We start from the raw sequence: 25,316 nt of genomic DNA on the forward strand, positions 1-25,316 counted from the left end.
ATGGATCTCCAGGTTGGCTACTGGGGGAAGGTTAGGGCTCATATTTATTCAGAGGCGAAGGAAACCATTGCAAGATTATGCTAATGTGTTCCGTGACTTCATAGAAAATTGTCTTTTATTATCTGGTCTTAATAGAAGGGTAAATGCAGGCTAAGGGATTAGAAACCTGATTTCTTGGTCAGGGGGAGATGAATTAAAGAGATGAGTTCGTAAGTCCATGGGTACTACAAAAGCCCAAGGAGTTGGTCAGGGGCCTGCATCTACGGTGCAGGATGCCACTTTATTCAGGACTCAAGTGCTTGTGTGGATGTGAGTTTAAGGAGTTCAGATGTCCAGGAAGGTTTCCTGGCACAGCAAATCGAGCGTCTGTAATGTTGTTTGCAGGCAAATCCCACTTCTGGTAATTGCTCTGCCGGCCTCAGTGCCTCCTGTTGCAATGGTGTAAGAAAGACGTCACTTCAACACCCATTCTCAAAAACACAATGCAATAGACTCGCTGGTGCAGAATGGCCGTCCTGTGTCAGCCTTTCCCTCAGGAAAGCTGCATTTCCGAGGTGGAAGAAAGCAATTTTGTGCGAAGCAGCCCATAGCAGCACTTTGGCAGGAAAGGACACCGAGCAGGGGAAACCTTTAAGACAGTACAAGGCCCCGAGTCTGAGTCTCAGGTAACAATCCCACCTGTTAAGATCAGGGTGTTACAGAGTCACACTCCCAGTTACCCCTGAGCACACACGTGTGCTGAGTGGGAGAGGAAAGGGAAAAAAGACGAGGGTTTCAGAGTGGGAGGCCTACGTCTCTGCCTCACTGGTCTCCTGCCCCAGGACTGCTTTGGTTTGGGGGCTGACTCTGGGCCGTGAAGCTCCATCCATGTCTAGGACAGAAGGCAGGGCCATCACAAATGATTTTGCAGCCACAGGGTTGAATCTGGCTTTGCAGAGCTGATACGACGATGCCTTATTTCTATTTCCACAACAGCAACAAAACAAAAAAACCCAAGTTCGTAATAACAGCCACTGACTGTTCCTACCCAAGACGTGAAGTCTGCCTGGGCCGGAGGAGAATAAAGAGTGTTTATCCGCTGCGATCTCAGTTGGGGGCCTCTGAGTCGCCCCATGGAGGGTCCCGGGAGGCAGGTTTCATCTGCTCCTGGCTGGGAGAGGAGGGCCCTGCCTGGTACCCCCTGCAGGAAATCCTTCCACCTAACGGTGATGGTGCTGGAGGACTGGAGAGGGACATGAGGGGGTGATGTGTTTCCACCGAACGGATAATCGATACAGTGAAGGAGAACTGATCCGCTAAGAAAGGGCTCTCTTCTTCTCAATGCTTCTGAGTTTTGGGGGTTAGGAACAATGTCCTGAGGTGGTCTTCTGCTCAGCTCTACTTTAGGGATGGGGAAAGCCCAGGGGAATATTCAGGACCACCGGGGCCCCAGGCCTGTCACCTTGTGTACTGAGGCCCCACTGGAGCCTGCTTTGCTAGAAGGAGCAGCCCAGGTCTAAGCTGAGGTATATTTACTCATCACTTTAAAGTATCCTGACAAACTGCCCCTCAATCACAAACTAGCTGCGGAAGCTGCCCGTCCAAGGGTCCCTCCCTCACGGGAGCTCCTCAGTAAACTCAGAGGGACTCTCATTGAAGCTTCTCTGGTTGCAATCTGTTGGCCTTTCTCATCTCTACGGAAGAAGTCCCTACCAGGTGATGTGTAGCTCACCTTGGATACGTGTGTGCTGCCCTCTTGGGGAGTGGCTGGGAAGACTAGGCCACTGGCACTTGGGCTCACTGGCCTTGGCGCGGCTCTGGCCTTGCTGCTTGGCAAAGAGGTCTTCTGCTCCTGGCTCAGAGTCTGGGCTGACATTCAGCCGGTATGTGCTGGGCCGGCTGCAGCACCGATCCACATACTGAATTACCTCTATACTGGTTGGAAAACTGACTCTGCCTGAGCCCCTTAAGTGCCCCCCTGCCACACTCAGCCCACCCTCGGGGCTCCCCCGTGCCCGGCATCTCCCGGGCTAAGTAAGGCCTGTCGTGGCATGGGGTGCCAGCGCTAAGGCCGGACTCCACTCATCAGCTAGTGCCCTGGTCACACGGGTTGTTAAATACTTTGAAAATATCACCCTTACCAGAGCCTTCGGCACCTCCCTGGACCTCAGGGGACCTCCCTGGCCTATTCTAAATGAACACAGCACCTACTGAGTGGGTGACAGGCCTCAGACGGGACTGTAGCGACCAGCGGCAGCAGCTCTCCGCTCCTTTGCCCCCTCTGCTATGGTGAGGGCTGCCGGACTATGGCTTTGCTCACCCAGACCAGCTCTGGCTGCTGCCACCACAGCGCCCCGACCCCTTCCCCTTCCCCTTTCTCCTCCCTCTCTGCCTCCTACCCTTGACAGCCAATGCTCCTGAACTCAGCCTGTGCCTCCTCTGGGGACGCAAGCCACGGGATAACGCATGAGATGCCGTCATGGTTGGCCTGGTGGCAGGGGTGCTGGCTGAGGAGGAAGGGCTGGTGAGGGAGGAGAGTCCTCTCCCAGGGTCTCCATGACTCCCCAGTTAAGAGCCAGAATGTCTTCCAGGCTTCTCAGGGCAACAGGCACAGCCACAGGCCGGCCTGACATCCCCACGGCTATAGAAAAGTGGGAAGGGGCAAGGGGAAGCAAAGCCATCCTCGTGTCCCTTCTCCCCTGGGAATAACCCTCCATGTTCTTGTATATTCTTTCCCCAGCAAAGAGGCAGAACTATGGCAGTGCCCATCTTGCCAAGGGAAATACAGCGATTGGGTGGGTTTGACCGGTTTTCCTTCTGTCTTTTCCTTCCTCTTCTCTGATAATGCACGGTATCCTTCTATCTTCTTCCTCCCTCTTCCTCCCCCCCGGGCCGCACTGGCTTCCCAATTGGGGTCTTGGTTTTCTCCGTGTTGAGAGAAGAGCATGCATCGGAGGGGGGAGCGGCCTCTAGCATTTGTCGTCTTCCTCCGTATCGCTCAGAAGGTCGCTGACAGCTCCACACGTCATGCCTGGTCCAGGCCCCCCGTGCCTCCGCCGCCGATAGTGCCCGTTGGGCATCTGCCAGCTGTGCCGCAGGGGCGGGGCTGAGCCGATGGTGTTGGACCGGCCGAGGCTGGTCGCCACAGCTGCTTCAAAGGTGAGCGTCTCCTCCTCGCCACAGTCGGAGGCGTGGGAGTCTTCGTGCAGGGCCAGGTAGGGCTCAGAGATGTAGCGCTGTGGGGAGGAGGGGTGGCCCTGCTGTACGTACCGGGGGTTGCAAGACTCGGGCAGGCTGGCGTCATTGCCCTCCAGAGCTTGGGAGGTCAGTGGGGAGCCACCCTCGCTCCCATCAGCGGGTGGGGAGATGCTCCCAGTGTGTCTCATCAGGGAGCTGTAGGAAAGGAGGGGCCGAGGCTTTGGAGGGACAGGTGGGAGCTGCCGACGACTTCGTCTTGGGGTGCTGGTGTCGGAGACGGAGGGGATGGAGCTCTCACTGAGGGACCCTGTGCCCTGTGCGGCAGGAAAAACATGGCATGTTAGCCTGGGTTTGGCATCATTCCTACTTGGGACCTGGTTAAGGTCCCTGACCCCTCCTACAGAGAGCCACCAGAGTCCCCTCCGCTACCAGTCACATCCGCTCAGGGACGCAGAGATTACAGGAGACTCAGGAGCCAGTACCATGGAGACCAGGGTATGTCAACTTTCAATATGCTCATGCATCTCTGGGGTCTTGTTAAAACTGCAGACGCAGCTCAGAAAGTCTGGGGTGGGGCCTGAGATCCTGCATTTCTAACAAGCTCACAGGTGCTGCCGGTCCTTGGAACAAACACGTTGAGTAGCAAACATCCGGAAGCTCACTCTCTCTAGCACGTGGCGCGTTGAAAGAAAGATTTGAAGCTTTTGGGAAAGACAACTACATGAAAGGTAAACGAATGCTCTAGAGTTGCTCTGTCTGGGGGATGTTCTTGGGAATTGGATCTAAGGGCATGGCAAATACCTTCCCTCATCTTCTCTTTTTGCATCTGTGTTTTCAGTGGCGTGCTAAGACTGACTTGGCTTCTACACCGCCCCCCCGCACTTATCTGCTGGTTCAGGCCTGACACCCCTAGTCCCAAGGGTCTCTGAGCCCAGGGGTTGGTACATGGACCTCCAGCTCGGTGCTGAGGCTTAAGGTGTGCGTGTAAGCCAGGAACCACGCTCAAGATCTCCTGGGAGATTCTGGGGTCCTTCCAAGTGCAGACTTCTGGGTTCTACTTTACAGCGGGTCTCACTACTGAAGCAGAAGCCTTGAGGTCCCAGGAATGTGCACTTATAACAAGCCCTAGGTGACTCCGTTCTGCACTAAAACTCGACACCACTGCTCTAGAAGTAAACTTCTCAACTGCGTCTGAAAGTTGGCTGTGGAAGCCCTTCCTCTTGCCCACCGCTCACTGCCGATGGGTCTCACATCTGGACTCCGAGGGTATTGGAGCAAGGTAGGGCAGGGAGTGAGGGTTGGTAGTCAGGGGGAAAACAGGGCCAGAGAGTGTTTTCACACAGCTCTTGTAGTTGTATCTTAGACCTAGGCTGACGTTTCAGTAACTGGCCAGAAGGAGAGATGCTCTTCCTCTTGGGATGGCTGGAAGCTAGATAGATGAAGTTGAATTGATCTGACTTTTGAATCCTGTGTTGAGAGAGGAATCACCATTCCAACCAATACTAAGGGTCACACGACTGGTCAAAGCTTTTCTGGCTAAAAAGCCATCCTTTCCTCTGAAATCTGCCTGAGATATTTATGAACTTATTTGTTGTAACTCTGGATACTGAGAACGAAGATGGAGTGACCCCTAGACACCACTGTCTTTCTTGGGGGGCTCTTTGGTTTTCTGTGAATCCATATCATTTCTGAGTACACAAGTGTTAAGTAAAAAGCTAACCTCTATGCACAATGGATGCAGTTTCCTGTGAAGCTGAGGTCTGTGTGGGTGCTGGATGCCCACATTTTGCACCTCATGTTAACAGCCCGCCCCTCCCTGTCTTCTGCAGAGGCTCAGCTTCCTCTCCATGCTCACCGGTCTGTTGGGGGTCTGCGACCTGCACTCGCTGGGAGACCGGGACTGATGACGTTCTGGGGACTCCCAGTCGGCCTGGGTCCCTCGCTCCTCGGAGTTGCAGCGGGAGACATCGGGAGAGAGAAGATGCTTTCGCTCTTTCGATCGTCCCCGCTCTCTGCCCCCTGAGCGGTGGGTGTCGGACTTGTGGCCTATGAGAGATGACAGAAGCAACTATCGTAACTCTGCCCATCCTGGCCGCTGAACACAAAGATAAGTCTTAGAGCTTGGGACCAGGCCCCTCAAGGACCCTGGCTTCTGCAGACATGTCAACAGGTGATCTGAAAGGGAAGAAGGAGAGAAAGACTGGAAAATTACCCTTTTGTGAAGAGGTAAGTGTGCAAGCTGCCACTGGAAAGACTTGCAAATTCAAGGATGCAATCACTCTCTTCTTCCATTTATGCTAGATACAATTCAGGTAGAATCTCTGCCAGCCATGTGGCCCAAGAATCCTCTATGTCCTAAACATGGGTGTGTAACTTTTTAGAGGGAAAATGGCACTAGCAGAAGGGAATTAAGAAGTTGCTATGAACAAAGTAAACACAGTTACTGTAACGCCCTAGGACTGAAGTCAAAGGATCACTTCTAGTCCCCTCTCTGCCACTTGCTGGCCCTATGATATGGGACATGTCACTGCTTTTTTATCTTTGTTTCTTCACTTAGTAAAAATAGTTTGAACCAGACTAGTGATTTTCTGTTTCTATCAATATGACCCTTTTCCTTAAAAAACATAACTCAAATGCATACAACAATTCCAGGTAGCACTGTCTGGGTCAAAGTGCAGTTAGTGGGTAAAGCTCCGCCCTTGCCAGGGGGTCTCTAATGCTTCCCTAAGGCAGTGGAGTGGTTTTGTAGAAGGCCCCTGGGAAAACTCTGTTTTAATGATTTTTATAGCCCTGGTCTGGAAGAAAGAAATCTCATCAGCCTTTGAGATGACTAGAGAGGGTTTTGTTGCTTTGTTTCACGATGTGAGTCCGACAGGAAACCCCCTTTGTTAAGGAGCATTGTTCCTTCACTCTCCACCACCCCATCTTTATCTAGATTCTGTTCCTGTGACTTTCAGTTCTCGTCAGAAAAGAGGCAAACGGTGAAGACTCCCTCACCTGAGTCAGAGTTCAGGCGGTGGGCTGACAGCCTCAGGGAGGAGTGGTAACTCCGGCGACGCGACTTGTAGGTGTTTTCGCTGCTCCGCTCCATGGAGAATTCCTCCAGCCAAGAGGAATTTGAACGCTTTTCCCGAATAGTGGAAAATGAACGTCTCATGGAGCTAGGGTCTGTCACCACCTGGAAACATGAGCCCCCCAGAAGAACACAAGGTAAGGATTAATTACTGAAATGGTCTAGAAGGAAGGAAGATGTAGGACTGAGATTGTTGCAGATTGCAAATTGTCATCTCCCATAAATCCCTTTTGCTCAGACCTTAGCTGGAGGAGGCTGTTCCAGAAAGTGTCTTTACGTTAACATAGTCACTGGGCTGGTGCAGGGCTCCTATTCACGCTCAGGAAAGCAAGGAGCTGAGGGTTCTGTGCAAGCTGCCCATAGAACCATCTACCCTGGAGACTCAGCCAGGACCTGCCGTGAACCTGGAGCCACTTTGAAACAAGTGAGGGCAACTGTCAAAAAGTCTCCACCACGAAAGAAGCATGGCTTTGCCGCTTGTTTTTTGCCCTCCTCAGAGAAGGTGCCACCCTATAGCGCTAGAGCTTAGGAGAGCTTGTAAATGAGTAGCTCCTGAGAATGCACTGTGCTCTCTCGATCAGTCCCACCCCAGCTCCACCTTAAACTCTGGCATTTTGACTTGCCACAGATGTTAAAACAGATCCACAAAAACTTCTTGTCTCTGTCAAAACTTGATGTAAGACAGACAGACAGAAAAAAGCCAGGAAAACAGACAAAGAAATGAGGCGTGGCCTGCACTGGCTAGGACAGACAGTCCTGACACAGAGCTGTGTGTGTACGTAACTGCATATGCGCTAGAGGAACCAGGAAAGGAGAAAAGAAGGAAAAATGCACAGGGGAAATCCTGGAAAATATTTCTTGCATGGCTGGTTGGGTCTTGAGGATGTTGAGCCCATCCGGGGGCCTGCCCTTTGGCTGGCTAGGCTGTTGTGGTTGTGGTTTCATTGGAAACACGGTGTGGAGGAGCAGGCTCTGTAGAGAAAGCCCGTGAGCCAGGTTTTGCTTATAGAGAAGGGGTGGGGGCAATCAAGGGCTCACCTGAAAATATCAGATGTGGTTCATAACCCACCAATTCAATACAGCCCAGGATGCCACTGCATATGGTAGGTGGTGGTTGCGTTTTACCTGGGGATCCACAGTCAGGCGTGGCATAGAGGATGCCCTCCCAGATCCCGCATGCTCCTGGGTGTCCGAAGGAATGTAGATGCCATGGTTAGAGGGCTGCACGCTTTTTAATTCACTAACCTCTGGCTCCTAGAAATAAACACACAGCCAAGCTTGTGGGACTTGATTCCATCCCATTGCTTCTCACTTCCGGGGGATGATTCTGCCTCCTCCATGTGAAGAACGGCTTTCAGAAGAGACACTTGCATCTCTAAGGCCTCAATTGTACGTGTATATATGTTTGCGTCTATGTGTGCACATATGTGGTATACCAGATGTCCCAAACAGAAAGCTCTAACTAGGATTGAGGGATAAGGATCACCTTTTCTAGTTAAGTATCATCTTAGTTATCACTGAGCAATGCTTCAGATTTTATAGCTTTGTGAAATTTACCTTCTGCGGGTTGACAGTATGGGGTTTATTCTTGTAATCTGAAGAAGCCATTTGTCAATTAAATAGAAGCCACTATTTTAAGGAAAGTCACCAACTTCCGGTGTCAGGTTTATCTTCTGAAACCTTAAGACACGTGATTTTAAGAGCTTTCTTATGATTGAAACCATCCAATAATGGGGGTGGGTAGCCATCTTTCAGGAATGCTTTGGACTAGTGCAGTCTAATAGAAGTTTAATGCAAACCACTTATGTCATTTAAAATTTCCTAGTAATTACATTTTTAAAAAGTAAAAAGAAACATGAAATTTAATAATAGATCTTATGTAACCCAATATAGCCAAATATTCTCATGGCAACATGTAATCAATATAAAAAATTAATGAGATATTTTACATTTTTTGGTACCAAGTCTTTGACACTGGTATGTATTTTACACCTATGGCACATCTCAATTTGGACTAGTCACATTTCAAGTGCTCAATTACCGTATGTGGGCAGTGGCTACTGTATTGGACTATGAGAGCACTTGAGAGCTTTAAGAAGGTTGGATGGGAGATCTCTAGGGTCGTGCCCAAATCATTTAATTTTCCTGGTTAAAGAATGTTTGTTTGTTAGTTTGGCAAATGTACGTGCTCTGTATAGACAGCTAGTGTTCACTGCGCAAAGAGTAGAGCTGCTTTAAAAATGTTTACGTGGGCCACCCAACAAAGAGACCTAGGAATATCTTAGACATCTGGAGATTATACCAGAAAAAAAGCATTTTACATTTAGGAAATGACACCTAAAAACATGGGTTTATGAGTAGGGTATTATTAAAGGAAAGGGGGGCCTGAGACAGCCCCTTGGCCTCAATGACCATTTGGCTGAGTGGTTCCTGGTATGAACGGGAGGACTGCCTTCAAAGGACATGATGTGTGCACCTGAAGAAGTTACAGTGTTTGCAGTATGTGCTTTATCTAGCACCCAGGTCTGACTCAAAACAGATGTGATAACAACACTGCAGTCTACGTGGTAACAACTGCAGCCAATGGGTATCAGAGGTGGTGCAAGACACGCCCACACACACAAATCATGGCCATGTCCCAGGACGTTGAGCAGGGAGCCCCAAAGGATGGGCAGGAGTACACAGTGGTGAGTGTATAGCATGGGCTGACACCTGAATTGAATTACAGACACCAGTATTGACAATGAGATGAACATATATCCAAAAAGTCCTGGCACTACAGCTCAGCCCTGGGAAACCTGCAGAAAGGGTGATGTAATAAAGCCTCCCTGTGAAAGTAAAGGACACGTTATTGAGATTTTTCTCACCAGACAGACACATCACCAGGCAAGCCATAAAATGATGAGAGGCCCTTTTTAGAATTAAACTATCTGTACCAATTAGTCCCTTTTCCCCTCTGAAGGGTCCCCATTCCATCAGACATGCCCTCCACAAGCAGGCCACACCCACACTCCACCCACACATCCATTCAGGAAGGCGCTGGGGTACACTAACAGTGGGGAGGGGTCAGGGAAAAAAATGAAGGGGAGAGAAGAACACAGGTGAATTAGAATCAAAGTGACATGGGACTCACTTAATACAAGCTGTCTATATAGACTACTGCAAAGGTTGGGTTTTACTCTTTTTCTTTCCAGACCAATAACCACCTGGATTTTAATTCTAAGCTCCCGAGGGAACTTGATCTCATGGCTCCTGAACTAATAGTAAATTTAGCTTTGTATTATCAAAATCTAAAGTTCCATCTGTCATCCATTGGTGCCATCCATTCTTATGATGATTCATTCTAAGGCTCCCTCTCAAAGGCAAGATTTCATTTGTCACTTCTGCTTCTCCATTTGATGCCCAGGGGCATAAATTAAGAGGGCTTGGCCTGAAGCATTATAAGTTCCTGAAGCAGGTAAGGAGCCTCTGGGGTTGTAAAACCTGAAGAGGGAGCATTTGTCAAAGAACATGAGAAACTCAGCTATGAAAGGGGAGATGGCAGGAAACTTTCAGGATAATTGGTTGGACTATCAGAAAGGTTTTTTTTCTGATGGAGCAAGGCTATGGAATAAACTTTGAAAATGAGAGGGGGAGGGATCAGGAAACCAAGGAAGTATTTTTGAGGTCATGTAACTCATTCATTCACCAGAGATTGCTGTTCCTGGAATTGTCCATCATCAGCTGGGTCCATACAGGCCAACTGGAATATTTCCTGCGGGGAGAGTGGACTCATCGAAGGGTATCCACTCCGGCCACCCCTGCAAAGCAATGCCAAGTTCAGAGGTAATGTGTGCATGAGAGAAAGAGAAACAGTCATGACGTAGCTGTCATTACCAATTCCCACCCAGACAAGACTTCCTCCCCAGCAAGGGCAATACCCTTTAGCCTTGGCTGGCTTGCAAGCCTGGTAACTTACAGGTGGCTGGCCCTAGAATAGAAAATTTAAAAAAAAAAAAAAGCATTGGAAAAGAGGAACCACTGTTTTCAACCTGCATTTGGAACCATTCATCATTTTGCTGGCGACTAGCATATCTGTGACAAATGACATCATTTGTCACACTCAGCCATATGGAAGACCCAATGCTAGACTGTAAACCTGTTTCTGCCCAGTTTCTCCATTCGGCAGAAAAATGCCATAGTTTAAAGTGAACAGTTTGTTTAAATATTAAGCAGTCATGGTCTTTTAAAAAATTTCCTCCACACTCAGAAAGAATATGGTTTTACTGTGCCAACATCCCTGGCCAAACCAAACAATTCAATGCCATGAACATTTATTGAAGGACTGCTCTGTACCTGGCACTGCTGGTGTATGAACTGCGTGGAACGATTTCAGAAGAGGTGAAAGAGGTGACAACGTCTGGGTCGATGGCTATGTAGGAGGATGCTCCAATGGTGATGAGGTAAAAAAAGGACAGGGGCAGAGTTGGCCAGGTGTTTAGGGGCCTCTGAATGAAAAGCGTGGAGAGCTGTTGCAGTGTGCCTGTTATTAAACCACGGTTTGGTACCTGAAAGACACCCTCAGCCTATGGGATCCACTGGGCTGGTTAGGAAAAAAAAGAGGCAGCCAATCTTTCCTGAGAACTTGGCGCTGCTGCTGCCACTCATTGCTACTAGTACAGTAACAGTTCCTCTTTGACCTAAGCCAGCATGCAGACTGAGCTTCCTGATCACGGGAAGAGGAAAGTGGTCAGTGACTGGGGCAGCAGCTCCCTCAGTGGGTGTGGAATTAGGAGGGAGAGATGGGACACCCTCTCTGCCAGTGTCCCATCTGCTCCGGAGAGAGCCACTGCAGAGTCTCCTGCTAATGACTGTGAAGCCAGTGGAAAATCCGAGACCTAAGCAAGGATTGCCAGTTTCTGAAAAATAATCCATTAGACTGGGATCATAGGGGAAAATCTGAAGCACAGACTTTTCACCCAACCTGTCCCCTCGCTGCTAGTGAGGGCTTTAGCTGAACTTTTACAACTGCTGGAGAGCAGTCTGCTATTTAAACGACTGCTTAAATGTCAATCATCTTCTGTGTGCCTTGGCCTGAGAACCATGGGAAACAAGATAAGCACTGCTCTATAGGAAATGGGCCCCCTTCTGTCCTACAGAAAATGAGTAACTCCAGGATCCCCAATAGGTAGATAGGACACTTAAAAGCACTGAACAACCTTATAGACTTGAAGAATTTGAACCCTGAGTAACCTCTTACTTTGAAAACCTTGTCTGGCTTCTCACTGTTATTAGGAGAGAGTCCAGAGGCCTCTTTCATGACCCACTTCCTACCTGGCCACCCTCCTCTTGCATTACTTTCCCTTATTCCCTGAATTCCAACATGCTGGGCTCTCTCAGTTGGTTGAATGTGCCAGGCTTCTTTCTGCCTCAGGACTTGAATAGAGGCTGTTCCCCAAACACCCGGTCCCTTGCAAACTCATTTTTGAATTCATCCTTCAAAACTCTCCCTAAAAGTCACTTCCTTAAGGAAACCTTACCTGATAAACTCGTCAGAGGTCTCTCTCACACGCAATCAGATCATAATGTATTTTTTTTCCCATCCTAGCGCTCACCAGAACTGTGATTAAATCATCAAAAATGACAAGTGTTTTTTTTTTCTGATAATCTGTTTCATGTTTGTTTTTCTACCAGCTGTAAGCTCAATGGGAGAGGAGCCCTGTCATGTCCACCACGCCACCTCCAAAGCAATCTCTACTTGAACAATTCAGGGCTCTAGAAACACAGATGGTTCCAAAGAACCAGCCTGCTGCTCCACCAGCATCTCCGTTTCAGGAAATGGACCAACATCCACCTAGAAGCTCAAACCAGAAACCCGAGGGTCATCTTGGATTCCTCCCTGTCCTTCACACCATGTAGCAAATCAATCAATCACCAAATCCTATCCGTTCTGTGTATTAATTGCCTCTCAAGTCTGATTCTCTCTCCCCATTTCTATCCTGTTAGTCCAAGCCACAGTCTTGCAATATTCACAATTGCAGCCACGTACTAAATGGTGTTCTATCTATCTCTCGAACTGCTTCCCTCCAATCCACGGAGCCCACACTGGATTAGAGAATGATCTTCGGAAAGCCCAAACCTGATCATGTCACTCTGATGATCGTGTCACCCATTATCCTCGGATGACACTAAACTTCTGTATCCTGCCCGTAAACTACCTCTGTATCCCCACATCCTGGCCCCTCCAAATCCATCACCTGCCACGTCCCCTGATATCTCTGTGCTCCAACCATCATGACAGTTCTTAGGTTCCTTAAACTTACCATACTTTATTTCACCTCTTGAAGTGCCTGCTTTTGAGTCTCACTCAAATGTTACTTCCTCAGGGAAGCTTCCTCAAATCCTCAAACTACGTGAGTTGCCTCCTTTACACAGAGTCACGATAGCCTACCCTTCCACATTTTAACCTTTATCACTCTTGTAATTTCTTTTTTAAGAAAAAAAGAAATGATCATCTTGACTGAATCCCCAGTGTCTGAGCCAGTTTTTGGGTCACACCGACTCTCAGTAAATATTGGTCAAATCAATGAGTGAATGAAGTAATAAACATATGGGACAGAGGCTGGAATAGTCCAATGATGGGAGTTAATTTGCACAGCAAATTGTTGTGGCTAAAACAGATCTAGATGGTGGAGAGTGTCCTCTATTTCTAAGCCAAAGACCCTTGAAAAACACTGTAAACTCTTCCAAGGAGGTAGTCCTAGTACTCTAATCATACCTCTTGACCACCTTCCTGCACAGACCAAAGATAAACATGTACTTGTTTTTTTGTAGACAGGAGAATCCATACCTGCTACTTTAACACCTCACATGTTTTGTAAAAATGACCGACGGCCTTGGTCGTTTTTTTTTCTTTTCCAAATGCGTTGGATTGTGACCTTTGAAAACAATGCTTTTCAGAAACAGGTCTCCAACACCACAGGCAGAAAGAAATTTATGGCGTGAGAGATTCCAAATGGTATTCTGACTGAGGGCTCATTCCTAAGCCTCGGATTTCACTCCTCTGACAATTACTGAAGTTGTGATACTTAGTGATTTACTGGTTCCACGAGAGCTAGACTGGAAAAAAGTCACTAATCATAACCAACGACCACAAGCCATTTACGCTGGGTAGAGGGACCATTTGGGTACATCACTTGTGATGAGAGAAAGCAAGCATTGAAATGAAGTACGTATATTACATTAGATCCTTTATGGCTAATGACCGCATTGGGGCTAAGGCTTACAGCTCAGAAGAATTGGCACATGCCTTAACTAGGGTTTTGTTTCCACTTTCAATACAGAAAATTAACAAAAAATTGTTTTGCCTGATTTAAGGTTCTTTTTGTTCATTACAGATAACACAGTGTAATGGGAAGACTCTGGGCCTGGAAATAACTGACTGAAATTCCAATTCAGCTTCCTACCAGCCGTATGGCTTTGGGCCACTTCGTGAACCTCTCTGAGTTCACTCTAAAGTGATGATACTAATACAGCCCCTTACTTCCTTTGTCCATTCACAGTGCTCCCTGTCTCTGGAGCTGGCCATAGCACCAAACACGCTCAGTCTGCTTTTCCATCACCCCTGCTGAATAACCACCTTAACATACAACATGTTGTCTTCTCACCCTCAGAGAGGGGACCATCCATGCATCTCAGCGTTAGTATTAGCTCGGGCACTTCTAGGCAATGAGTTTCTGGGTCTGCCCGATGGCACACGTGATAATGCAAGCAGGGGAGTCATGGACCCTCTGGTAATACTCACAGGCCTGAAACGGGGTCCTGCTGGAGATAAGGCAGGGCTTTGGCATTAGCAATGATCTCCTGAGGCAGAGATGACGGCTCCATCCGCTGGAACATGGGTGCGTTTTTCTGTGTTCAAAGTGGAAAGGAGGAAAAAGGAACTCAAATGACTGTGGGGGGAAAATACCATCTGAGTAAAACAGGAATATGACTGATACCCTGTTTGACTATCTGAACCTCTGCCCCACTGGTTTTCTAATCCCTTGATCCTAGGGAGGTTCCTGGACCCTGCAAAGCAAAGCCTGACCTCTGCTTCTAAGCACTTGCAGGGCACTGTGCCCCAGGGATGCACAGGCCTGTCCCTTCAGGGGCCCACCCAGCCACCACGCTGTCCTTGACCTTCACCTGTTCCTCCAGCTGCTGCCTCTGCTTCTTCACCTTGCTCTGTTTATAGTAGTCCATGATCATCATTGCTGCATAGATTTTGCCCACAGTCAGGTCAGAGGCTGGAGACACAAGTGTGGCATGGAGGGGAACAGGGAGAAGACACGGGTGGGGGGAAAGTGAGGACACCTAGGAAGCAGGTTTGCCCCTTCGGCCACCCACCCATCCAACATTTATTGAGGGTTCCATCTGTGCCAGGCACTGAGGCTACAGAGTGAACAGGTCCCCATGTCTAGCCTCAGGGAGCTTCCACGGCCACCCAGGGAGGCTGATGTTACCAATGATGTGCAGCACATCAGTAAGCACCTCCCCACCCCCAGAATGGTCTAGGTTTCCATCTCTTAGTAACACCACCTTTTCCCCAACGGCTTGAAGGTTTGCTGAACTGTGTTATGTGGAAGGACAGAGCTACGTAGCCAAGAAGTTTCATCCACAACCACAGTGACCTATCTTAAGAAACTGTTCTCCAGTGTGGAGGTTCCTCAGAAAACTGAAACTAGAACTACCATGTGATCCGGCAATCCTACTCCTGGGCATATATCCAGACAAAACTCTAATTCAAAAAGATACACACACCTCAGTGCTCATAGCAGCGCTATTCACAATAGCCAAGACACGGAAGCAACCTAAATGTCCATCAACAGATGAATGGATAAAGAAGCTGTGGTACATATATACAGTGGAATACTACCCAGCCATAAAAAAGAACAAAATAATGCCATTTGCAGCAACAAGGATGCAACTAGAGATTATCATACTAAGTCAGAAAGAGACAAATAACATATGATGTCACTTATATGTGGACTCTAAAATATGGCACGAAATGGAAACAGACTCACGGACATAAAGAACAGACTCGCAGACATAAAGAACAGACTTGTGGTTGCCAAGGGGGAGGGAGGGTGGCGGAGGGAAGGATTGGGAGTTTGGGGTTAGTAGATGCAAACTATTACATATAGGATGGATAAACAACAAGGTTAGTATAGCACAGGGAACTACAGTCAATATCCTGGGATAAACCATAATGGAAAAGAATATAAAAAAGAATATATTTATGTATATAATTAAGTCACTTTGCTATACAGCAGAAATTAACACAACACTGTAAATCAACTATACTTCAGTAAAAAAAAAGAAACTGTTTTCAATTAATGACAAAAGGAACTTGAGAAGTGAGGGATTTTTGTTTCCTAAGAATAAAAGAGCACCCTTCCCTTATCTCCTCGATCATTCTGTGTTCCCCCCAAAGGTGTGGTCTTGGCGTGCTGGGCCCACAGTGACACGGATACCCTGGAGGAGACCCCAAACCTTTGGGCATGGGCACAAGCAGATCTAACATCTTCTGGGACAGGTGAGGCCAGATGGCCAGGGTCTCCTTCTGTAGCTCTGAGTCTAGCTGCTGCCTGTCCGCACCACCTAGGGGAAGATACATTTATTAATAGCGAAAACAGAACAGACACAGAAATAACAAGGATGGAGGGAGGAGGTGGGGCAGGAGCTGAGTCAGCATGGCACGTCATATTCTCAGAGGGGATCGTGGTACTTAGCGACAGTGGACCTTGCAATACTGGGTCTTTCGGCTGAAGAAGCAGAACACATTTTGGCCCCGTTTTCAGTGACTCAGGGATATCCTGTCACAGAGAGCCGAGGCCCTGGGACCAAGATCAGCCTCCTCATTCATTCACAGAGGCTCCCAGCTGCTCAGTATATCAGAAGGCGGAATGCAGAGAGCCACGAGCCAGCCTCCTCTGCCTTTATACCTGTATCAGTTCTTCCAGCGATCTGACTCCAGAGTCTGAGTGACCTGATTTTTTTTTTTTTGCAGTACGTGGGCCTCTCACTGTTGTGGCCTCTCCCGTTGCGGAGCACAGGCTCCGGACACGCAGGCTCAGCGGCCATGGCTCACGGGCCCAGCGGCTCCGCGGCATGTGGGATCTTCCCGGACCGGGGCACGAACCCGTGTCCCCTGCATCGGCAGGCGGACTCCCAACCACTGCGCCACCAGGGAAGCCCGAGTGACCTGATTTTAAAAAGGATTTGGGTCAGGCAAGAGCAAGGAAGCTGGAGGCCCATCTGGAAGTAGTAAACCCTTTCTTTCCTAAACCACTGAATTAGAAATCAAAAGGAACAAAATACTGCCATGATAGCACCTGCCACAGAAGCCTTCCAAGTTGTTAAAGGCACCACGTAAGGGAAAAAAAAAAAAAGAAAGAAAAAAAAGAACTGAATTAAAACTCATTTGTTCAATCAACAAATATTTCTAAAATGCCTACTTTGTGCCAGACACCAGAGATCACATACTGTTGAAGTCAAAAGGAGGCTTAGTGATTATCAAACCATTCATTTCACCAAGAAGAAAGGGCAAATATAATAGTTATTGTAGCTCAGAGGTGAAACAGGGACCCTACTATCTGATCTCCAGGTCACTGCCTCATCAGATGGACGAAAGGTCAAACATTTCCATCCTGCGCCACCCTGCGTGAGTTGTTTCAGAATCTTTTTCCCCCCTAAGCTTACTGACCTTTGGCGATTTTAATGTCCAGAGCTGTCCGGATCAGAGCCATAAGCGTGGATGTGAAGTGGACAGTCATGTCCTCAGCCACTGGCATATTCATCAGGACTAACCTCTGTGTGAAAGAGAGAAAAGAAACAGCAGGAGGAAAAAAATATATCGAGAGAAACCTTGGTGAGAAGGGAGGAAAAGTGCAGAGGTCAAATGCAGAGACAAAAAAGAAGGGCAAGGATACCCCCGTCCCCTGTCCCAGTCCTGCCCTCTCCCGGCTTCTCACTTAAGGCTCATTGGCTGCTGTTTTGTTTTGCTTTGTTTATTTCTAGGGAATGATGCCGAATTCCAAGGGAAGAGGGACTAATCATTCTGTAGGACTCCTCCACAGTCCTAAGAATGTCTTTAATGGGATGCCTAAAAGCAGTGGCTCAGGGGAAGGAGTCAGCTCTGTGAGGTGACTCCATTCCCTGTTACAGGGCTGCTCTACAGTTCCACTTGTCCCATGAATACCCCCCAAAACTCACATGGGGGAGATTGTGCTTTGCTTATCTGACTTGAAAGATGCATCCTGATGCCCCCTTTTTGAGTCTTTAAAAGATGAAATTTGCCAGCACATGGTTGAACATGCAGAAGTCCAGCTTATCCAAAAGATGAAGTGGAGCAGAATGGAAAAGTGGGAGAGTGCAAACAAGGTCTAGGGGAAGAGGGCTGGGGAGAGCAGAGAAGAGAAGGGTGACCAAGGCAGGAGCAGAGTGGGCAGGCCTTGTTCCCCTCACCCAAAGGAAGGGGATCAAACTGAAATGGCCAAATCCACTTTCCAGAGAGTATCTTACTTTTGGAATTCTTTAACTTTTCCTCCAATCCCCACATCCCTTCTCCCACTGAGCTTCACCCCAGAAATTCAAAGAACTTAGGGCCACATTCCACCGCCCGGTACCGTTAGATGTGGAATTGTGAGCAAAAAGGATGCCAGCCCCTAAGCTGCAAAGGAGGAGCCATGTAATGGGGTGGATAAGGGTCCCTAATGGGCCCCCCCCCCATTCCAATGAGATGCTCTCTGGAGCTTTCAACTTGGAGGTAGCAGCAGGAGAAGGTCCTCCAACAGAACCACCAGCCTAGCAGGAAGGCAAGTGTTTCTTCCCAAGACAGGGTTTCTAAAACTCCATTGGAACATCTTCCTTAACGTGATGCCACAAACATGGTGTCTTAGAGTGTAGGGCCAGTTTCTTGTTTGTATCTGACTTCCATCTCTCTCCCACTTCTTTAGGCTTCTAGAGAAGTGGCGACATTGCTAGGGTGTATTCCTAGGTGAATGAAAGAGCTCCAGAGTTCTGGGTCAGTCTAAACAGCAATGAGGAATTAGCAGTAACTATTATCCATTGTGGAGAAAAAGTTCAGGCCCCAAGGCTCTGAACACCCCAATGGCAGTTGACTCCCAATGCACAATGCTGTCCTAAGCAAGCCGAGAGGAGTCCACCCATAACTCAGTCATGCCAAGAAGGCAAATCTAATGCTGAATGCAACTTGTGTCCATCATCACCCTTTCCTTTGAATTGCCGGGAAAAACAGGTAGCTGGGCTAATGGGGAAGGGAGCTGCATCCTTCATCATACGTCATGGGATGGAGGCTGCCGTTCCTCTTTCTTTTCTGGTACCTAGAAGGAACCATGCCATCGTTCCTCCCTACGTCATGGAGGAAGAAATTTGTTAAGAGTTTTCCTCTCTCCTAAAAATTTCTTCTTGAACCATGTTTAGAGGAATTTCTGCATTATTTCCTTAGCTTATCTGATTGAAGATTTTTTTTTATAAGCTCTGATAGCTGTCTTGCTGCAGGCTTTCTTCTTGCCCATATATGCTATCCCACAGCCCACCACTCTGCCTTCTCTAGAAGGAGACATGCTACTTAACACTTCCTTTCTAGTAACCCACTCACAAGAAGCCACACACTTGTAGAAACAGAATAACATTAAAAAAAAAACCCACGTCGAATAGTCTTACACACCACCTTGTGTATCGATTCGGGACTTCACCCCTTCTGTGAAGCTTCATGACCTTTTCATCTCATCATTCCTTTTTTCCTTGGTGCCCTCCTCTCCCTCCCCAGCCCGGCTTCCTCCCCACGTTCTGACCTCCCCACAGCTGGTGCCCATTTCCTGCTGGTCACTAGCCCAGAACAAAGGAAGAGGTGGTCTACCTTATATGCCACCTTGGAGGGACATCTCTTGCCGAGGCCTAGCGGTGGTGACATGAGAGTCAGCATTTCATACATCTCAGTGTAATGGATGCGGCCACTGCTCATGGCGGGGTGGTAAGTGGGGATGGGGGCAGGGTGGCAGGGCAGGGAGGGTGGCAGGGAAAGGATGCAGACAGGGAGGAGAGGAGACCAGGCATTCCCGGGGAGCCAAAACAAACAAACAAAAGAGTACAGAAAACAGGAGAAGAAAAACGAAACAAAATGGACAGACAGGAAAAGAACAGGAAACCCGTTAATCAAGGCAAGTCGTACACGTGTCTCCATCCTGGTGCGGATTTATAGCACACCCAACACAGACCCGGGAACGTGGCGGCGGCCTTTGGTCTCTCTGCGCGGCTGTCACAGGGACCGGTTTTCTCCTCCAGGATGAGCATCACCCTACCTCTCTGTTCAACGCATCCATCCCCCATACAACACAAGCTTGTCTTCAATTCCCAGGGCTGTGCGAGAGTGGTATAAACCAGATAGACGGTGTTCCAGCCGTGGGTTAGGATTTCTGGCCCCGGCTGGGGACGGGGGTGCTGGCCTGGAAGTCAGGCCCTTTCTCCTGCTCTGAACCCGCAGGCGGAGCATCGTGTATCCCCCTCTGTGGTGTGAGTGCAGCAGGAGACGGCGGCTCGCGCTGAAAGTGCTGCGCTACGGCTGCTGGGCAGAGTCGGCCCGTTGCTTCCACCTGGCTCTGGTGGCAAGAGTGCTCTTTGTGCCCCGGCATGCCCCGGGGGCGACGGCATGCTGGGGACAGAAGAAACAAAACCAGGAGGAGGAAGAGCATCTCGCATGCCATGCTGCCCTCCCCGGCTCTCCCACATGCGGCTGCAGGTTTCACCAGGGTGGAGTTTAAAGAGTCTCTGCAGAGGCAGCTGTTCGGCCTCCTGAGTATGGGAATCACTTGTCACCATCCCAGGCCATCTCCTTCCCATCGCCCAGCCTGGCATCTTCCTGGGCCTAAGTCGTCTTCCGGCTGCCAGACTGTGCTACGCACCCGGGAGCCCGCGCATCCCTCCTGTAACACCAGGAGAGACTTCCTTATCTAGTGGGCTTGGCCTTGAACAGGGACTGGGTGGAGCCACTGTGCTAGTTGAAGAGGGAGGTCCTGTGTGCCCCTGAACAACGTCCTTGGTCTCACAAACAAACAGTGACTCGGCAGTTACAACAGAGCTCTCGGTGCCTCCAACAATACATGGCAGGACCCTCAGGCAAGAAATCTGCTCCGAGCCCTCCATCCTCTGCTGGGACCTTCCCAGACCCTCTGAGCTATTAAATTCTCCCACCGACTCTATCCTCTTTGCCTTCTTGACTTATCCTCCCCTCCTGCCCTCATTTTTTTTAAAAATTATTTCTCACCTCCCTTTTGTCCTATAGCTTTTATAATCGCTTGTGGCCAAACTACCCAGAGCTGGGCAGAGGTAGGCATAGCTAGAATCACACTTTTCTACACCGTATATGGGATGATGCTACTAGTTTGCTAAAAGGAGGCTCTCTGTCTCCAGGGAAAAGAAACCAGAACTCCTTGCTGGATTCAAAAGATTTCTGCATTCTCTGGAGGAGGGAGAGGTCCCTCTGGTTAAATCCACAGATTAAGGTGGAGTGAGAAAGAGAGAGAGGAGAATGTGTGTGTTATACGTGCACGAATGAGTATGTGCATGTGAAGAAAACAGAGGTCAAAGCAGCCTCCGTTATTAAGTCCTTAACTCTTTTTTTATCCGCCGTCCCCCCAAAACGTTCCCTTCTTCCTTGTGTAACAGCTGCTGGTTCTGGGAGGGTTTGGACCTCTTTAAACTCAAAGGAAAGCAACATGAAGGTTCCCTCATGTGGCGCAGTGGCGGTGGAGCAGAACGGAGAGGAGGGGGGTTGGAGGCTGCACCCCGCCGCCGGTCACGGTCATGGTCATGGTCACAGCTGGGGACCGGAGGCAAACCTTGCAAGCCACCCTGTAGGGGCAGTTCTCTCCCAGGCCCAGAGGTGGCGAGATCACCCGCACTAATTTGTACATATCCTTATACGGGATCCTGCCGCTGTAAAGGAAGCACAGGTGGGTTAATAGGACACTCAGAGAAGGGTAGGAGAGAAATGACAGCCTAGCCATGAAGGGGATGGCTGGAAGAGGAAGGGCAGCTTCTTTCCTTGGGCCCAGAAAAGCCAGATTAGGAGAGACTGAGGACGAAAAGCATCAGAGAACCACCACCTTGCAAACAGCGAGGTAAGTATCAGAGAACCATCACTGCAAACTGCACTGCCTCGAATTTTCTAAGGAATCAGAGCTCATTCAATGCCTAGTGGCCACGAGCACCCAGAGATATCTGTTGGGCCTATACCTGACCAGATGCAGAAAATGGAGCCTGGCTTCAGCTAGGCCTCTAAGAACAAAGCCCACCAATTCACAAATACCTCTGACTGCCACCAAGAGCAGACACCAGGCTGCCGTGAAGCAGACCGCAGCACCCTTTGCTTTTCACAGACACTGATCACAGTCAGTTACTCAGACCCGCTTGTCAGGGCAGTGGGAAAGTCAGCCTCCTTCTACAGACTGCGAGAAAGAAATTTCCCATTAGGCTAATTAGCAAGAAGCACAGTTGGCATGAGGGAATTTGCAAAGGGCTTTGCTTCTCTTTGTGGCAGATTTTTTCCCCGAGTTCTGCTTGGGCAAACTCTTCTCAATTTGGCTGGAGCCTGCCGGGATCTGTGCTCAGAAAGCAGCCGGCAAGGGAGCCGAAATGCTCTCCCCCCAGCCCTGCTCCTGCAACCCAGCCCATAGGCAGCTTGGTCAGATCCAGTCAGAATTCCAGGAACACTGTGACCTATCTTATCACTCCCCTTTCACAGAGCCTGCTAGAGAATTCTGATTTCCTGTGTAAAGGACAGACTCAACAGTTGATTGAGTGGCTAAAGCATCTGCTCCCTCAGGGGCCAGAACAAGTCAGCAACGGCCAGGGATCTGAGGGTCTGGACACATCCTGGTACAGACCAGGGTTTCCACCGGAAATGATAAGCACGCATTCTCCACCTCCAAGCATCCAATCCTCGCCAGCGATGTCGAGACTACAACTTTGCCCCAGTGTCACTCTTCCTAATCTTTTCCTGATTTTGCTGTTGATTCCTCCTCTTCTTCCAAACAGCAGCTCAGCCGTACTTCCAAGTCTCTTGACTCTTGAGGGGAGGTTCATTTTACCACGTGTTCTTTTGTTTCTTATTGTGGATGGGACGTGGGTGCGCTGGTCCTGCTGTCTACAGGCTGATGTGCTCTGCAACCTGTCTGTCTCCTTTTTGAAGACATTGGCTTACTTTACCTTGGTTAGTTTCCCCTCTCATCTCATAGAGAAGGCCAGTAAGACTAAAACCAGGACAAGTTACGCTGTGAATTTCAAAGTAGACACAAGAGGTTCTCTTCGGTCTTTTTGCTCTTTCACAGCTCATGCGCCTGAGTCTCACGATTAGTTCTCGTGGAATTGTTCTTCCCAGCAGATGGAAGAACTGGGGAGCAGCATGTTTAATGCCCAAGGCACCTGGGTCCCAAAATAATGTGAACCCCAAGAAGCTGGGGTTTCCGAGAGCCAAGGGCACCCGAGTGAGGCTAGGTGAGCAATGAACTCCTTTGCTAGCAGCTGCTTTCTCCTCTCTCAGGTAAGTGAAGAGGTCCCTTCTTGGTCTCCCGATCCCACGGCCATCCAGCTTTACAGACACCAGTTTTTCATATTTTCTTTCCCATATGGTAATTAATTATAACAACAGTTAATACATGATTTCATATATTCTTCACAACCAGCCTTCAAGGTAGGTAGGATCATTACCACTATTATACAACAAATGTGGAAGCTCAGAGTGGTTGAGTGACTTATCCAAGGCCACAGAGCTGACAAGATACAGGCCTGGCTGCAATCCCCTGTAACACAGTGCCCACTGCATTCTAAAGAAGCCTATCCTACTAGAAATAAGGCCCAGAAAGTACAAGCCATTGCTCAGCCGTTGTAACAGGAATGGATTTAGAGAACTCTGTGCTAAGTCATTAATAATTACTGAGGGGAAGAGGAATTCTGATTCACTCTTTCAACATCTAAAGCAGTGACCCAAGTTCAACAAGCCTCATAGGAGGACAGATCTGGGAAGAGTCTTAGATTATGAAGTAGTTCCAGGTGGAAGCAACGTGGTCCATTCCCAAGAAGGATGGAATTTCTTGTAGTATTTTCAGAGGGGGACCAGAATGGATAGATTGGCGAGATAAGATCCTAAAACTAAGATGACTTGGGACAGAAAACTTCCCATGGAGTGAGTGCTCACAGCACTCTTACCCTGTCTTCAACTGTGAGGACCAAAAGGCTGCCTTTGAACTCTAAATCAGGGATTAGCAAACTTTTTAAGTGAAGGGTCAGATAATACATATTTCTGAATTTGAGGGCCATGCTGTCTTTGTCACAATATGCAGCTCTGCCTTGTAGTGTGAAAGCAGCCATAGACAGTACATAAATGAGCATGGCTGTGCTCCAATAAAACTTTATTTGCAGGGCTTCCCTGGTGGCGCAGTGGTTGAGAGTCCGCCTGCCGATGCAGGGGACACGGGTTCGTGCCCCGGTCTGGGAAGATCCCACATGCCGCGGAGCGGCTGGGCCCGTGAGCCACGGCCGCTGAGCCTGCGCGTCCGGAGCCTGTGCTCCGCAACGGGAGAGGCCACGACAGTGAGAGGCCCGCGTATCGCAAAAAAACAAAAAAAAAAAAAAACAAAAAAAACCCCACCAAACTTTATTTGCAAAAATAGACAGTGAGCCACATTCAGCCCATGGGTTATAGTTTGCCAGCCTCTGCTTTAAAGCCCAGAAGGCACAATATCACTTGAGAACTATTGGAAAGTGAAAAAGACCTAGGGAGGTCATCCCCGCAAATTCCTGCCACTTAACTCAGTTCCATGCAATAAAAATCCACAAGTATTTAAGCGGTCAGTTAGAAGAATAACTTGCTCGCTTTTTTATATAATTTCACAGTTATCTGAAACTGTACCTTTTGAGAGGGATGAGATAGAGAAAAGACGAATGTCACTGACCATGGTGGCCAGATGTCCAGCTGGCCCCCAAAACACTTGTCAACCCCCCCTGGTGACTCAGAGGGGTCCACTAACCATTTTGGAAGCTCCTCTAGGGACTGACTCAAACACTCTGAGGTGCAGACTGTGTACTGAGATAGGCAAAGAAAGGGAAAAGCCTGTCACAGAAGGAAAGAGAGGGGAAAGGAAGATAAAGAAGCTAAGTGGTCCATAACTGGCTTGATCCCAGAGCCAGTCTGAGGACGTGGCCTCTTCCACGGGCCACAACCAAGAGGAATCTCCTCTCCTTCTCTAACAAGCAAGCATGGGTGCCTCCAATTCCAACCTCTTCCTTGAGAACTCCAGAGGCCCTTGACATGGGCCTCACGGGGGGCGCCGAGAGGACTACGCACCATGCCGCTCTGTCATACTCTGCCCAGACACGGACAAACTCGTCCAGGTGGTGAGGCCCCAGGATGGATGAATCCCGAGTCAGGTACTCAAAGTTGTCCATGATGACGGCCACGAACAGGTTGAGCATCTGGAGGGCAAGGGGGAGAAGAGGAGTTAGGAGAAACCCAAAGCAGAAACACAGGCTTCAAGGCAAATAAAGAATTCAGAAGTTTGTGGGGCTGAAGCTCCTAACCAAAGCACTGTTGATCCTGCCGAAGGCAACGCAGCATTTTCGCGACTGAACTACACGTCATTCTGCGCGCATTGTGATTTCGCTTTCCTATGGGCCACTTTGTATCTGCGAAGTACTCCTCAGTCGCTTTCGTTCTCTATTAAATTTCTTTAAGTATTAGTGCAGCGGCAGCAACACGTTCTCAAAGGCTAGAGGCAGTCAAGGCCCGACACCAAGCCTCCCTGCCAGCCTCCCCCCACAACCCCTGCTCCCCAAAGCGGCCTGTGAGAGAACTGGTGGGATGCCTTAGAGCGGACGAAGGGCTCACTGTGCGACAACTTGAAGCTGTTCACGGCTCTTAAGTGCTTCCAAGACCCTGTTCTCCCGCTTATTTGTTCAACAACATTTATCGTGCACCTACTATGTTCCAGACAGAGCCCCAGGCGCTGGTGGTGGGAGTTAAGAA

At 48.9% G+C, this 25,316-nt stretch overlaps 1 protein-coding gene across 3 annotated transcripts in view; it reads right to left on the reverse strand.

The window, feature by feature from the left end:
- Positions 1-2,401: 2,401 nt before the first annotated feature.
- CACNA1E (calcium voltage-gated channel subunit alpha1 E) overlaps positions 2,402-25,316 on the reverse strand; it is a 294,179-nt gene continuing 271,264 nt past the window's right edge. For 2 of the 3 annotated variants that reach the window (XM_024758847.1, XM_024758846.1), the window contains 10 exons: positions 24,639-24,766; positions 19,155-19,251; positions 16,977-17,082; positions 15,764-15,871; positions 14,417-14,517; positions 14,034-14,140; positions 9,939-10,050; positions 6,175-6,355; positions 5,033-5,223; positions 2,402-3,491 (listed from right to left, as the gene is read on the reverse strand). In XM_024758847.1, the coding sequence (XP_024614615.1) occupies positions 2,949-3,491; positions 5,033-5,223; positions 6,175-6,355; positions 9,939-10,050; positions 14,034-14,140; positions 14,417-14,517; positions 15,764-15,871; positions 16,977-17,082; positions 19,155-19,251; positions 24,639-24,766 (1,674 nt within the window). In that variant the 3' untranslated portion in view covers positions 2,402-2,948. Of the gene's footprint in view, positions 3,492-5,032; positions 5,224-6,174; positions 6,356-7,375; positions 7,505-9,938; positions 10,051-14,033; positions 14,141-14,416; positions 14,518-15,763; positions 15,872-16,976; positions 17,083-19,154; positions 19,252-24,638; positions 24,767-25,316 lie in introns of all 3 variants that reach the window. The other variant, XM_024758845.1, reaches the window with a different exon arrangement.

This window comes from Neophocaena asiaeorientalis, unplaced genomic scaffold (genome assembly GCF_003031525.2).
Source record: "Neophocaena asiaeorientalis asiaeorientalis breed wild unplaced genomic scaffold, Neophocaena_asiaeorientalis_V1.1 scaffold270, whole genome shotgun sequence".
Classification (NCBI taxonomy): Eukaryota; Metazoa; Chordata; class Mammalia; order Artiodactyla; family Phocoenidae; genus Neophocaena; species Neophocaena asiaeorientalis.